The sequence below is a fragment of the Triticum urartu genome, chromosome 4A, assembly GCF_056163025.1.
Source record: "Triticum urartu cultivar PI428250 chromosome 4A, HENAU_Tu73, whole genome shotgun sequence".
In the NCBI taxonomy this organism is placed as follows: domain Eukaryota; kingdom Viridiplantae; phylum Streptophyta; class Magnoliopsida; order Poales; family Poaceae; genus Triticum; species Triticum urartu.
The window spans coordinates 122,805,309-122,819,136 of NC_141876.1; the positions used below are offsets into that span (position 1 = coordinate 122,805,309).

The 13,828-nt window shown below is 50.4% G+C and overlaps 1 protein-coding gene across 1 annotated transcript in view; it reads right to left on the reverse strand.

The window, feature by feature from the left end:
- Window positions 1-12,627, reverse strand: part of LOC147975064 (uncharacterized) — a 29,163-nt gene extending 16,536 nt beyond the window's left edge. Inside the window, exon 1 of the mRNA XM_087520258.1 lies at window positions 11,785-12,627. Coding sequence (XP_087376384.1) covers window positions 11,785-12,627 — 843 coding nt within the window. The remainder of the gene's footprint in view (window positions 1-11,784) is intronic.
- Between the last annotated feature and the right edge of the window lie 1,201 nt (window positions 12,628-13,828).

Below are 13,828 nucleotides of genomic sequence, written 5' to 3' on the forward strand. Positions count from 1 at the left end.
TCAAACCTTTCAAAACAAGTGAGCCCAAAGATCCATCAACATGGAGCTTCTTCATGCGTTTTATACCGATATGACTTAAGTAGCAGTGCCACAAGTAGGTGGTACTATCATTACTATCTTATATCTTTTGGCATGAACATGTGTATCACTATGATCGAGATTCAATGAACCATTCATTTTAGGTGCATGACCATTGAAGGTATTATTCAAATAAACAGAGTAACCGTTATTCTCCTTAAATGAATAACCGTATTGCGATAGACATAATCCAATCATGTCTATGCTCAACGCAAACACCAATCTCGATGGTAGAGGGAGCGTACGATATTTGATCAACCTTGGAAATACTTCCAACACATATCGTCATCTCACCTTTAGCTAGTCTCCGTTTATTCCGTAGCTTTTGTTTCGAGTTACTAACACTTAGCAACCGAACCGGTATCTAATACCCTGGTGCTTCTAGGAGTACTAGTATAGTACACATCAACACAATGTATATCCAATATACTTCTATCGACCTTGTCAGCCTTCTTATCTACCAAGTATCTAGGGTAATTCTTCTCCAGTGGCTGTTCCCCTTATTACAGAAGCACTTAGTCTCGGGTTTGGGTTCAACCTTGGGTTTCTTCACCAGAGCAGCAGCTGAATTGCCGTTTCATGAAGTATCCCTTCGTGCCCTTGCCCTTCTTGAAACTAGTGGTTTCACCAACCATCAACAATTGATGCTCCTTCTTGATTTCTACTTTTGTGGTGTCAAACATCGCGAATATCTCAAGGATCATCATATATGTCCCTGATATATTATAGTTCATCACGAAGCTCTAGCATCTTGGTGGTAATGACTTCGGAGAAACATCACTTTCTTATCTGGAAGATCAACTCCCACTCGATTCAAATGATTGTTGTACTCAGACAATCTGAGCACAAGCTCAACAATTGAGCTTTTCTCCTTAGTTTGTAGGCTAAGAAAATCGTCGGAGGTCTTAAACCTCTTGACATGGGCACGAGCCTGAAATCCCAATTTCAGCCCTCGAAACATCTCATATGTTTCGCAACGTTTCAAAATGTCTTCGGTGCCTCAACTCTGAACCGTTTAACTGAACTATCACGTAGTTATCAAAATGTGTATGTCAGATGTTCGCAACATCCACAGACGACGTTCGGGGTTCAGCATACTGAGCGGTGCATTAAGGACATAAGCCTTCTATGAAGCAATGAGGACAATCCTCAGTTTACGGACCTAGTCCGCATAATTTCTACTATCATCTTTCAACTAAATTTTCTCTAGGAACATAACTAAACAGTAGAACTGAAGCGCGAGCTACGACATAATTTGCGAAGACCTTTTGACTATGTTCAGGATAATTAAGTTCATCTAGTCATCTAAGTGATTACATGATCCGAGTCAACTAGGCTGTGTCCGATCATCACGTGAGACGGACTAGTCATCATCGGTGAACATCTTCATGTTGATCGTATCTACCATACGACTCATGCTCGACCTTTCGGTCTCTTGTGTTCCGAGGCAGTGTTTGTACATGCTAGGCTCGTCAAGTCAACCTAAGTGTTTCGCGTGTGTAAATCTGTCTTACACCCGTTGTATGTGAACGTTAGAATCTATCACACCTGATCATCACGTGGTGCTTCGAAACAACGAACTGTCGCAACGGTGCACAGTTAGGGGGAACACTTTCTTCAAATTTTAAAGAGGGATCATCTTATTTACTACCGTCGTTCTAAGCAAATAAGATGTATAAACATGATAAACATCATATGCAATCAAATAGTGACATGATATGGCCATCATCACTTTGCTCCTCTTGATCTCCATCTTCGGGGCTCCATGATCATCATCATCACCGGCATGACACCATGATCTCCATCATCATGATCTCCATCATCGTGTCTCCATGAAGTTGCCTCGCCAACTATTACTTCTACTACTACAGCTAACGGTTAGCAATAAAGTAAAGTAATTACATGACGTTTATGTTGACACGCAGGTCATAAATAAATTAAGACAACTCCTATGGCTCCTGCCGGTTGTCATACTCATCGACATGCAAGTCGTGATTCCTATTACAAGAACATGATCATCTCATACATCACATATATCATTCATCACATCCTTTGGCCATACCACATCACATAGCATACCCTGCAAAAACAAGTTATATGTCCTCTAATTGTTGTTTGCATGTTTTACGTGGCTGCTATGGGTTTCTAGCAAGAACGTTTCTTACCTACGCAAAAACCACAACGTGATATGCCAATTGCTATTTACCCTTCATAAGGACCCTTTTCATTGAATCCGATCCGACTAAAGTGGGAGAGACAGACACCCGCTAGCCACCTTATGCAACTAGTGCATGTCAGTCGGTGGAACCAGTCTCACGTAAGCGTACGTGTAAGGTTGGTCCGGGCCGCTTCATCCCACAATGCCGCCGAATCAAGATTGGACTAGTAACGGTAAACATATTGAACAAAATCAACGCCCACAACTACTTTGTGTTCTACTCGTGCATAGAAACTACGCATAGACCTAGCTCATGATGCCACTGTTGGGGAACGTAGCAGAAATTCAAAATTTTCCTACGTGTCACCAAGATCTATCTATGGAGTCATCTAGCAACGAGGGAGGAGTGGATCTACATACCCTTGTAGATCGCGCGCCGAAGCGTTCAAGAGAACGGGGTTGATGGAGTCGTACTCGTCGTGATCCAAATCACCGATGATCCTAGCGCCGAACGGACGGCACCTCCGCGTTCAACACACGTACGGAGCAGTGACGTCTCCTCCTTCTTGATCCAGCAAGGGGGGAGGAGAGGTAGATGGAGATCCAGCAGCACGACAGCGTGGTGGTGGAAGTAGCGGGATTCCAACAGGGCTTCGCCAAGCGCTGCGGGAGGAGGGAGATGTGTCATGGGAGGGAGAGGGGGGCGCCAGGGCTTAGGTGTTGCTGCCCTCCCTTTCCCCCACTATATATAGGGCCAAGGGAGAGGGGGGGCGCAGCCTTGGCCCTTCCTCCAAGGAAGGGTGCGGCCAAGGGAGGAGTCCCACCTCCCCAAGGCACCTAGGAGGTGCCTTCCCCCTTTAGGACTCTTCCTTTCCCTCGATTCTTGGCGCATGGGCCTCTTGGGGCTGGTGCCCTTGGCCCATATAGGCCAAGGTGCACCACCTACAGCCCATGTGGCCCCCCGTGGCAGGTGACCCCACCCGGTGGACCCCCGGGACCCTTCCGGTGGTCCCGGTACAATACCGGTGACCCCGAAACTTGTCCCGATGGCCGAAATAGCACTTCCTATATATAATTCTTTACCTCCGGACCATTTCGGAACTCCTCGTGACGTCCGGGATCTCATCCTGGACTCCGAACAACATTCGGGTTACTGCACATACATATCCCTACAACCCTAGCATCACCGAACCTTAAGTGTGTAGACCCTACGGGTTCGGGAACCATGCAGACATGACCGAGATGACTCTCCGGTCAATAATCAACAGCAAGGTCTGGATACCCATGTTGGCTCCCACATGTTCCACGATGATCTCATCGGATGAACCACGATGTCAAGGACTTAATCAATCCCGTATACAATTCCCTTTGTCTAGCGGTACGATACTTGCCCGAGATTCGATCGTCGGTATCCCGATAACTTGTTCAATCTTGTTACCGGCAAGTCTCTTTTACTGGTTCCATAACACATCATCCCGTGATCAACTCCTTGATCACATTGTGCACATTATGATGATGTCCTACCGAGTGGGCCCAGAGATACCTCTCCGTTTATACGGAGTGACAAATCCCAGTCTCGATTCTTGCCAACCCAACAGACACTTTCGGAGATACCTGTAGTGTACCTTTATAGCCACCGAGTTACGTTGTGACGTTTGGCACACCCAAAGCACTCCTACGGTATCCGGGAGTTGCACAATCTCATGGTCTAAGGAAATGATACTTGACATTAGAAAAGCTTTAGCATATGAACTACATGATCTTGTGCTAGGCTTAGGATTGGGTCTTTGTCCATCACATCATTCTCCTAATGATGTGATCCCGTTATCAATGACATCCAATGTCCATGGTCAGGAAACCGTAACCATCTATTGATCAACGAGCTAGTCAACTAGAGGCTTACTAGGGACATGGTGTTGTCTGTGTATCCACACATGTATCTGTGTTTCCTATCAATACAATTCTATCAATACAATAAACGATTATCATGAACAAGGAAATATAATAATAACTAATTTATTATTGCCTCTAGGGCATATTTCCAACAACAAGCCCTTCGGCATTTTTCCGAACCCAAGAGACAGGCTATGGGAGAGGAGCTATCCAAGCTATTGGAGGCCGGATTCATCAGAGACATAAAACATCCGGACTGGCTAGCAAACCTGGTGATGGTACCAAAGAAGGACAAATCCTGGCGCCTGTGTGTCGATTTTAAAGACCTTAACAAGGCTTGCCCAAAGGATCCCTTCCCGCTCCCCCGCATCGATCAAATTATCGATGCCACCATAGGACATGACTTGTTGTGTTTCCTCGACGCATACTCTGGTTACCATCAAATCAAGATGGCAGAATCAGACCAAGCTGCAACTGCATTCATCACACCATACAACCCATTCTGCTTCAACACAATGCTCTTCGGGCTGAAAAATGCTGGCGCAACATATCAGCGCATGATCCAGACATGTCTGGTAAACCAGATCGACAAAACAGTGGAGGCGTATGTGGATGATGTGGTCGTCAAATCAAGACATGTCGAATCCCTAGTAAATGACTTGAGGCTTACATTCGATAACCTTCGACAATATGACATCAAGCTCAACCCAGAAAAATGCGTCTTTGGCATTCCAGCCGGAAAGCTCTTGGACTTCATTGTATCTGGTAGAGGAATTGAAGAAAAACCAGCCAAGATCCGAGCTTTGTCACAATTGGATGTCCCAAAGGACCTTAAACAAATACAAAAATTAACCGGGTGCGTGGCGGCTTTAAGCCGCTTCATCTCCCGCTTGGGAGAAAAGGCACTACCCCTTTATCGCCTCCTTCGGCGCACCGAACACTTCGAGTGGACGGATGCCGCCACGGCCGGACTTGATGAAATAAAAGCCATATTGGCAACAAACCCAGTCCTGGCCGCGCCAATCACCGGCGAACCAATGATTTTGTACATTGCAGCAACACACCAAGTTGTCAGCGCAGTGCTCGTTGTCGAGCGGGAAACGGACGGACACAAATTCCCCCTTCAAAGGCCGGTCTACTACGTGTCCACTGTCCTCACTACATGCAAATCACGGTACCCGCATTATCAAAAGATTGCATACGCGGTATTCATGGCATCCCGGAAGCTACAACACTACTTTCAAGAGTGTTCCATAACAGTAGCCTCAGAAGTGCCACTAAACGATATTATCAACAACCACGATGCAACGGGCCGGATTGCAAAATGGTCCATCGAGCTTCTCCCGTTCGATATAACCTATAAGCCACGGTGAGCTATTAAATCGCAAGTTTTGGCCCACTTCGTCGCAGAATGGACGGAGGCCGAGCTCCCTAAAGAGTACGGCACATATTCAAATTGGATTATGCATTTCGACGGCTCCAAAATGTTGGCCGGACTGGGGGCCGGCATCGTCCTGACGTCCCCCACAGGAGACACAGTCCAATATGTGCTCCAAATCATGTACACGGATTCCAACAATGCAGCCGAATATGAGGCCCTCCTACATGGCCTCCGGATAGCAGTATCCATGGGTATCCAGCGCCTAGAGGTACGCGGGGATTCAAACCTCGCGATATCCCAAATAAATGGAGACTTCGACGCCAAGGACCCAAAAATGGCAGCTTACCGCGACGCCGTCCTAAAAATTTCAGCTCGGTTCAAAGGGCTGGAGTTTCACCATATAGCCCGAGAAAACAATCAAGCGGCGGACATCCTAGCACGCATCGGAGAAAAACGCGATGCAACCCCCCCCCCCCCCCCCCACGTCTTTTTGGAAAGATTGTTCAAGCCATCCGTAGCATGGGACGGGGAATTCGAAAATAACAGCCCGAACCCAACCGCACCACTCGACGCTGAACAATCTGACACAATTGGAGGCTCTGCCAACGAAATTACACCTTCAGCCCACGTAATAATGGCGGTTATCGCCCCGTGGACAGAACCATTCCTCGCCTACCTTACTAGGCAGGAACTCCCGGAGGACCAAAACGAGGCCCGCTGCATAGTGCGGCGATCTAAGGCCTACAGAGTCCATGAGGGGGAACTTTATAAGAAAAGCACTACCGGAGTCCTTCAAAGGTGCATCTCCGAAGAGGAAGGGCGGAACCTCCTGGCTGAAATTCATGCCGGACTCGGTGGTCACCACGCCGCTGCTCGGTCCCTCGTTAGCAAGGCTTTCCGTACAGACTTTTACTGGCCGACGGCCCGAGCAGACGCTCAGGACCTAGTCCAACGATGCGCTGGTTGCCAACTTTTTGCCAACCAAAGCCATATGCCACCCACCGCACTCCAAACTATACCCATCACCTGGCCTTTTGCGGTCTGGGGGCTTGACATGGTCGGACCCCTTAAAGGTGGAACCCATAGGAAAAAATACTTATTGGTCATGGTGGATAAGTTCACCAAATGGATAGAAGCCAAGCCTGTTAAAACGGCCGAATCCGGACCTGTGATAGACTTCATATCCGGGGTTGTACACCGTTATGGCGTCCCCCACAACATCATAACCGACAACGGTACAAATTTTACCACCGACGAGGTAAAACTCTGGTGCAAAAACATGGGCATCAAGCTCGATTATGCTTCCGTCTATCACCCACAAACCAACGTCCAGGTCGAATGTGCAAATGGTCTTATCATGAGCGGCATCAAACCCAGACTGGTGCGGTCCCTCAAGGAATCTAACACGCACTGGGTAGAGGAGCTCGACTCCGTGCTATTGGGGCTGTGGACCACACCAAATCGCACCACCGGGTACACACCATTTTTTATGGTGTACGGCACAGAAGCAGTTCTGCCCTGCGACATAATTCATGACTCACCTAGAGTGCGCATATACGAAGAAAGAGAAGCCGAGCTCGATCGGCAGGACAACTTGGACGCCTTGGAGGAGGAGCACGATGTGGCAAAAGCCCGTTCCGCATTTTATCAACAACAGGCTGAAGATATCAAAGCAGAGAAGTACGGGCCAAAAATTACAATGTTGGCGAACTAGTTCTACGCCTGCCGGATAAGAAAAAGGACAAACTCAAGCCCAAGTGGGAAGGTCCATTCATAATCGACCAAGTCCTGACTGGTGGGGCGTACCGCCTGCGAGATGCGTCAAACAACCGACTCGAGCCGAACCCGTGGAACGCCACCCGTCTCCGAAGATTCTATGCCTAGTGCCGGACTCTGTGTTCGTCTCCTTCCTCTGTCCATCCCTTTTTGTATTTTTCTGTCTTACATTTCTCTCCTTCCCATTTTTTTTCTTTCATAGCCCTTAAAGGCTCATCTAGTGATGCGCCACTCGCGCTCATTAAACCTGGGGGCTTCTTTAACAGAAGCTTATTTATATGGGCTTCACGCCCAACACATGCGTCAAACTTCCGCATGTACCTTTTTTCTTCACCATTATATGCATCGATATGACTTAAGTTTTGGCCAAGCTGGGTTGCCTGGCTCCTGTGCTTACCCCTACGTTCCCGATTGTTCGGCTAGGCGGTAAAGGGAGCACCTCTGCGATTGTTACTGCCGGGTCAGCCGGATGTGTACCTCAGATTGGGTGAAGCCGAAAGCTAGCGTTCTTAAGGGAATATTCAGTCGGTGAAATAAAAGATGATCTTTTTACTCATTTTATGCGCCCCTAGATGCCTTTTTTCTGCGTCTCTTCATGCAGTCCGGACATGCACCTTAGGGCATGCCTCCCAGCGAAAGGAACCCTTAACAGAACTATTCTCTCTGGAAGATGTTTCTTACTAACCATGTAATATAACATAACTAGTTGGGCACTTGTCTGATAAAGCACTGATGACCCCTACGCCTGGCCTCCACGCATACCCCGGTTCTTATATAACCGCTAGGGTATTCGAACACACTCCAGACCGTCAGGTCCCGAGGTTGAAGCGAAAAGGTCAGCAACGAGAAACGATCCACAATCCGGCTAGAAGGCATTACACATGTCAATTCAAAATTACATAGTCATTCTGACTGATTGTATTCCTCTTCTATACCATCTAACAGGTTGTCTAATTTACAGTCCTGCTGGGAATACTTCGCGGCCAACTCTACTTGGCCGTATACTAAGCTTACAGGGATCTCCTTCCCGTCAGGCCCCACTGGTCCTACCTCGGCCATGTGGTTTCGGTCAGACTTCGTAAAACGGGTCTTCACCATGGCCCAGGCCTCCCTAGCGCCTTGTTGGCAGGTCGATATCTTCCACAACCGGAAGCGCCCGCCGAGCTCCCTTCAGCTTCTCTGCAAGCTCTCCAAGGTCCTCGGACATGGAGTGGGCAGGCCATAAGGCTTGGGCAATATCCTGCATCGCCTGCCGAATTCGCTCGTGCAGTTGCAAGAGTCCGGGAAGAAGGTCACCCGTAGAACCGGGCATCTCCTCTGCAGGACGACCTATGAGCATACCTACAGACATTACTCTGTTAGTCGACTTCCTCGCCGAACTCTTTTTTCAAAGTTCGTTCAAGCACTTACTAAAAATGCCGCATCGAAGCCGCTGATTCTCCTTCGTGGAGTCCGACAGCTGGCCATGAACATCTTTAAGTTCGACGTCCAGCTTGGTGTTGGCATCCTAAAGATCATTCTTCTCTCGCCTCACCTTTGTCAACATACTCTCACCGGCCTTTAGCCGGTAAGAGTTGTTGCTTGTCCGGATCGAGTCCGGTGCCATCTGCAATATGGTTTGTCAGATTTGCACCCACACCGCACAATAAAAATCTTTCGAAGTGTATCTTACCTGAGGGGGTCTCTTTGGGCTCCCCTGCTGCGGCTACTGCGGCCTCTAGTTGGGCCTTGCACTTTTCCAGCTCCTGGGACAGTATGGTATTCTTCTCTGTAAGAAGCTGCATATTAAATGATCCTTAAATCAGTTGCTCTAACTTCTTCAAGTCTCAGGGGCTACTGGCATATATATATATATTTAACGAAAAATTTCTTACCCGTATGTCTTTTACATACTGCTCCGTGGCTCTGGCTAAACCATTTTGAGCGGCACGGAGGTACGCATCTCCTGAATTAAAGGCATCTAAAGCCTCTTGGGAGAAACAAGCGTCGCGTAGAATTGTCTGGCGACGCCTGTGGTTCATGGCACTCTCCACTTTAGAATTTGTGGCAGACAGCCTGTCCGCATCCTCTGTCGGAGGAGCGTCCGTTGAGCGCCTTGTGCTCGCCTCCGCTTCCTGGCCAGACGTTGGAGCCTGGCTGGTGGAGGCGCGATTGGCAACCTCTCCGGATGTAGTCCGGCGAGGTCTCTTCATTCTAAAGATAGCACGAACGTTAATATGCCCTGACAGAATAACTCCAGGGAAACAGAGGGTGCACTATACCTTTGCGCTAGCATCTCAGTCCGGACTTCATTCCTTTTTGCCCACGGGGCCCTGCGGCCCCTTGTTGGCTAGCCGCTGCAGGTTCGGCCTCCTGCCTCAGAAATCTCCCCTGCAAAACATGGCTGTCATCAGAAACACCGGGCTACGTGAGCGTGGAATCTCTTTCAAGGGAATAAGACCCCGGTTTTTGTCACCTAGGAGGCCGGGATTAACCCTGGGTAATCCGCCGTAATGGCTACCAAGGTATTGTCCTTGCTTAGCTGATGGAACACCCCGTCGATAAGCTCCACCGATATGTCCGGATCCTCTTCGGAGTCCGGATTGAGGGACCGTTCTGGGTCCTCGGGCTGTGGAGGGCGGCTGCTTATATCCTTTACCTCCTGTCGCAGTTCCTGCATTGAAGTCGTTAGACTACCTATCTAACCATGGGAGTATAAAACAAACGGGCAAGCGCAATTGTTCACTTACCCAACTTGGAGGATCGTACATACTGAATCCGGCCCGCGGGTTGACGCTGAGGAATTCCTCCTTTTCTCCCTTGTACAAAGAGGATAAGATCATTACTAAGGCGGCTGAGGCCGGCCCCTTACGACCGTAACGTGTGGCATCATCCTCCCCGTTGAAATCCCACAGGGGGTGGCCTCTATATTGAAGCGGCTGCAACCCCCGCATAATGCATGCGGCCATGACTCCAATCATGGTTAGTCCGGAATGAGCCAACAGTCTTATCCGGCCCATCAGGTAAAGGACGTCTCTGTCGCTTTCTCTCTGAGAGCTCCGCGGACGCCAGCTCAAGCGTTTCTTCAATGGAGCACTGTTGAACTCAGGGAGACCGACTCGGATAGGGTCCGGTAACGGGACGTCATCTATATAAAACCATTCCGAAGGCCTGTCCTCGGACGCCTTCTTTGGGGTTCCAGATAGGTATCTGGTCCCGGCGATGCGCCATACTTCGGCTCCGCCCACTTGGTATATAGACCCCTCTCGAGAACGGGGCACCAGGCAGAATAACCTCTTCCACAGCGCGAAATGAGCCTCAACGCCTAAAAATAGCTCGCAAAGGGCGACGAAACCCGCAATATGCAAAACGGAGGCGGGCGTGAGATTGTGTAGCTGGAGGCCGTAGAACTCCAGAAGCCAACGGAGAAATGGATGAATTGGAAATCCTAGTCCCCTTATTAGATAGGGGACGAGGCACACCCGCTCTCCTTTAGAAGGATTGGGGGTGCTCTCCGCTTGTTTTTCGCCATTGTAGGTGGCGAGACCGGCTCGGACCGGGACCATGTATGCCTGAGGGAGAAATCCCTTGGCCTGAAGCGACACTAACTCGCTATGCGGGATGGTGCAACTCTCCCAGTCCCCGGGTTTGGGACCGGAGGGGCGAGGGGAGGAGCTGGGACGGCTGGTCATGTTGGAATGGACCTTTGCTGGATGCGCTCTGATGATAACTCGCGGAAAGGAGAAGATGTGGTTTGGACCTAAATCCCCATCCCGTTAAATAGGCGGCTTGTTTATACGGCTAGGGGTGTGGATGTAAAAACGCCCCGGCTTTTCGCATTCGTTTGACACGTGGAAGACAGCCATTATTGGGCGTGGAAGCCGAGGAGCACTACATTACAAAAATCAGACATTATTCCTACAGGTACACAAGATTTGGAGAAGAACCCGCCTTGCAATGCCGAACAATCTGCGCGCCGGACTCATCGTCCTTGAAGCCTGGTTCGGGGGCTACTGAGGGAGTCCTGGATTAGGGGGTGTTCGGGTAGCCAGACTATACCTTCAGCCGGACTCCAGGACTATGAAGATACAAGATTGAAGACTTCGTCCCGTGTCCGGATGGGACTTTCCTTGGCGTGGAAGGAAAGTTTGGCGATGCGGATATTCAAGATCTCCTATCATTGTAACCGACTCTATGTAACCTTAACCCTATCCGGTGTCTATATAAACCGAAGGGTTGTAGTCCGTAGGCAATCAACTCCATATACAACAATCATACCATAGGCTAGCTTCTAGGGTTTAGCCTCCTTGATCTCATGGTAGATCTACTCTTGTACTACCCATATCATCAATATTAATCAAGCAGGACGTAGGGTTTTACCTCCATCAAGAGGGCCCAAACCTGGGTAAAACATCATGTTCCCTGCCTCCTGTTACCATCTGGCCTAGACGCACAGTTCGGGACCCCCTACCCGAGATCCGCCGGTTTTGACACCGACAGGGACCCTGAAGCGGCTCACGAGGCCCTTGATGAAATTGATAGCGGAGCCAGCTGGGATGGTACGGACAGCTTCCACTTCCGCCCACTTCGTGAACTTGTCGATGGCGACATGGAGGTAACGGTAGCCCCCAGGCGCTCGAGGGAACAGGCCCAAGATGTCTAGCCCCCAGACCGCAAACGGCCATGTGAGCAGAATGGTTTGGAGGCCTTGAGCCGGCTGATGAATTTTCTTGGTGTGGAACTGGTAGGCTTCACAAGACTTCACCAGCTCAGTTGCGTCGTTGAGCGCAGTGGGCCAATAGAACCCACTGCGGAATACCTTGTCGATGAGGGTCCGTGATGACGAGTGGTGCCCGCAGTCCCCACCATGTATGTCAATTAGCAGCTCCTTCCCCTGGTCACTGGAAATGTAGCGCAGGGAAACGTCATTTGGCCGCTTCCTGTACAACTCACCATCATGGATGCTGTACGCCGTGGCTTGCCGAACCACATGCTCTGCATCTTCCTCCTTCTCTGGCAGCGTCCCTTGCATCAGATATTCTTTGAATTCCTTGGTCCAGCATCCCTCCTGAGGTTCGAGCGCCAAGAGCAAGCGAGCTCCTAAGGTCGGACCGCAGGCCGGGGCTCCTGAGGCAGGAGGCTGTGGAAGCTCCTCCCGGGGCTCAGCGGTGATTGAAGGTGGCGGTGTCGCCGATGGCTTGAAGAGCCGTTCCTCAAAGACACCGGGCTCTTGTGGCTGCCTCTTGGATGCTCTCTTGGCGATGTCGTCGGCTTCCTTGTTGATGCTCCGGGGCATGTGTTGCAGCTCCAGGCCCAAGAACTGCTTCTCCATCTTGCGCACCTCCGCGAGGTATGCCTCCATATGCTCGTCCTTCGTCTCGTGTACCTTGTTGGAGAAGTTGACGAGGAGCTGCGAGTTGCCTCTAATGGTAAGGCGCTTCACCCCCAGAGCTGCTGTAGTCTTCAGGCCAGCTATGAGGCCTTCGTATTCTGTGATGTTGTTGGAGACCTTCTCGCCCTGCTGAAAGCAGAGCTGCATGGTGTAGTAGAGCTTATCCTGAGTGGATGAGATGAGTACAGCTCCAGACCCCACGCCCTAGTGCGCGAAGGCGCCATCGAAGTACAAGACCCAACCATCTAGTGCCTCACTTCCTGGCGAGGTGGACCGTTCTTTGCCTACTTCAAGTGTCGGGACGTCCGTCCATTCTGCCACAAAATCAACGAGCGCGACTCCCTTGATGACCCTGGTAGTGTTGAACTCTAACTGGAATGCTTGCAGCTCGATGTTCCACTCGGTGACCCTTCCAGCAGAATTGGGGCTCTTGAGCACCCTCTCTAATGGGTAGGCTGAGACAACCTTGACGGGGTTCCCCTGGAAGTAGTGTCGTAGCTTGTGCGAGGCCACCAAGAGTGCGAGCAGAAGCTTCTGAGGCATGGGATACCACGCCCTCGCGTCTCGCAACGCGGTGCTGACGAAATACACCGGGTGTTCGACGAGGGCTGGTGTGGTGTCTGGGCTCGCGTCTTGTGGAAGTTGAGACGCCTCGTGAGGTGACGGGGCTCCTGACGCCTGACTCTTTGCGGGAATCTTGGCGACGTCGTCCTGTTGAGCTTGGTCTTCTGCTGGCGCTGCCACGGCTCTTATGGTGCCTTCCTGATCTTGTATTGCCTCAGTTGTAGCTCGACGTAGCGCGCCCTTGGTTTGGTTCTCCTCCCGAACCACGACCAATGCTGCGCTGGCGGAGTACGGGGTAGCAGCGAGGTAGAGTACCAGGGGATCGAGGGGCCGTGGCGCCACCATCACCGGAGGGCTGGTCAGGTATCTCTTGAGGTCTTGAAAAGCTCGGTCGGCCTCCTGGGTCCACTCGAATGGGCCCTTCTTTGTCATCAGCTTGAAGAAGGGTAGGGCATGTTCCCCTAGCTTGGAGATGAAGCGTCCCAACGTAGTTACCCGGCCAGCCAGCTTCTGCATCTCCCTAAGGGTCTGCGGTGGGCTCATGTCCTCGATAGCCTTGATCTTCTCTGGATTCGCCTCGATCCCTCTGTGGGACACGAGGAAGCCC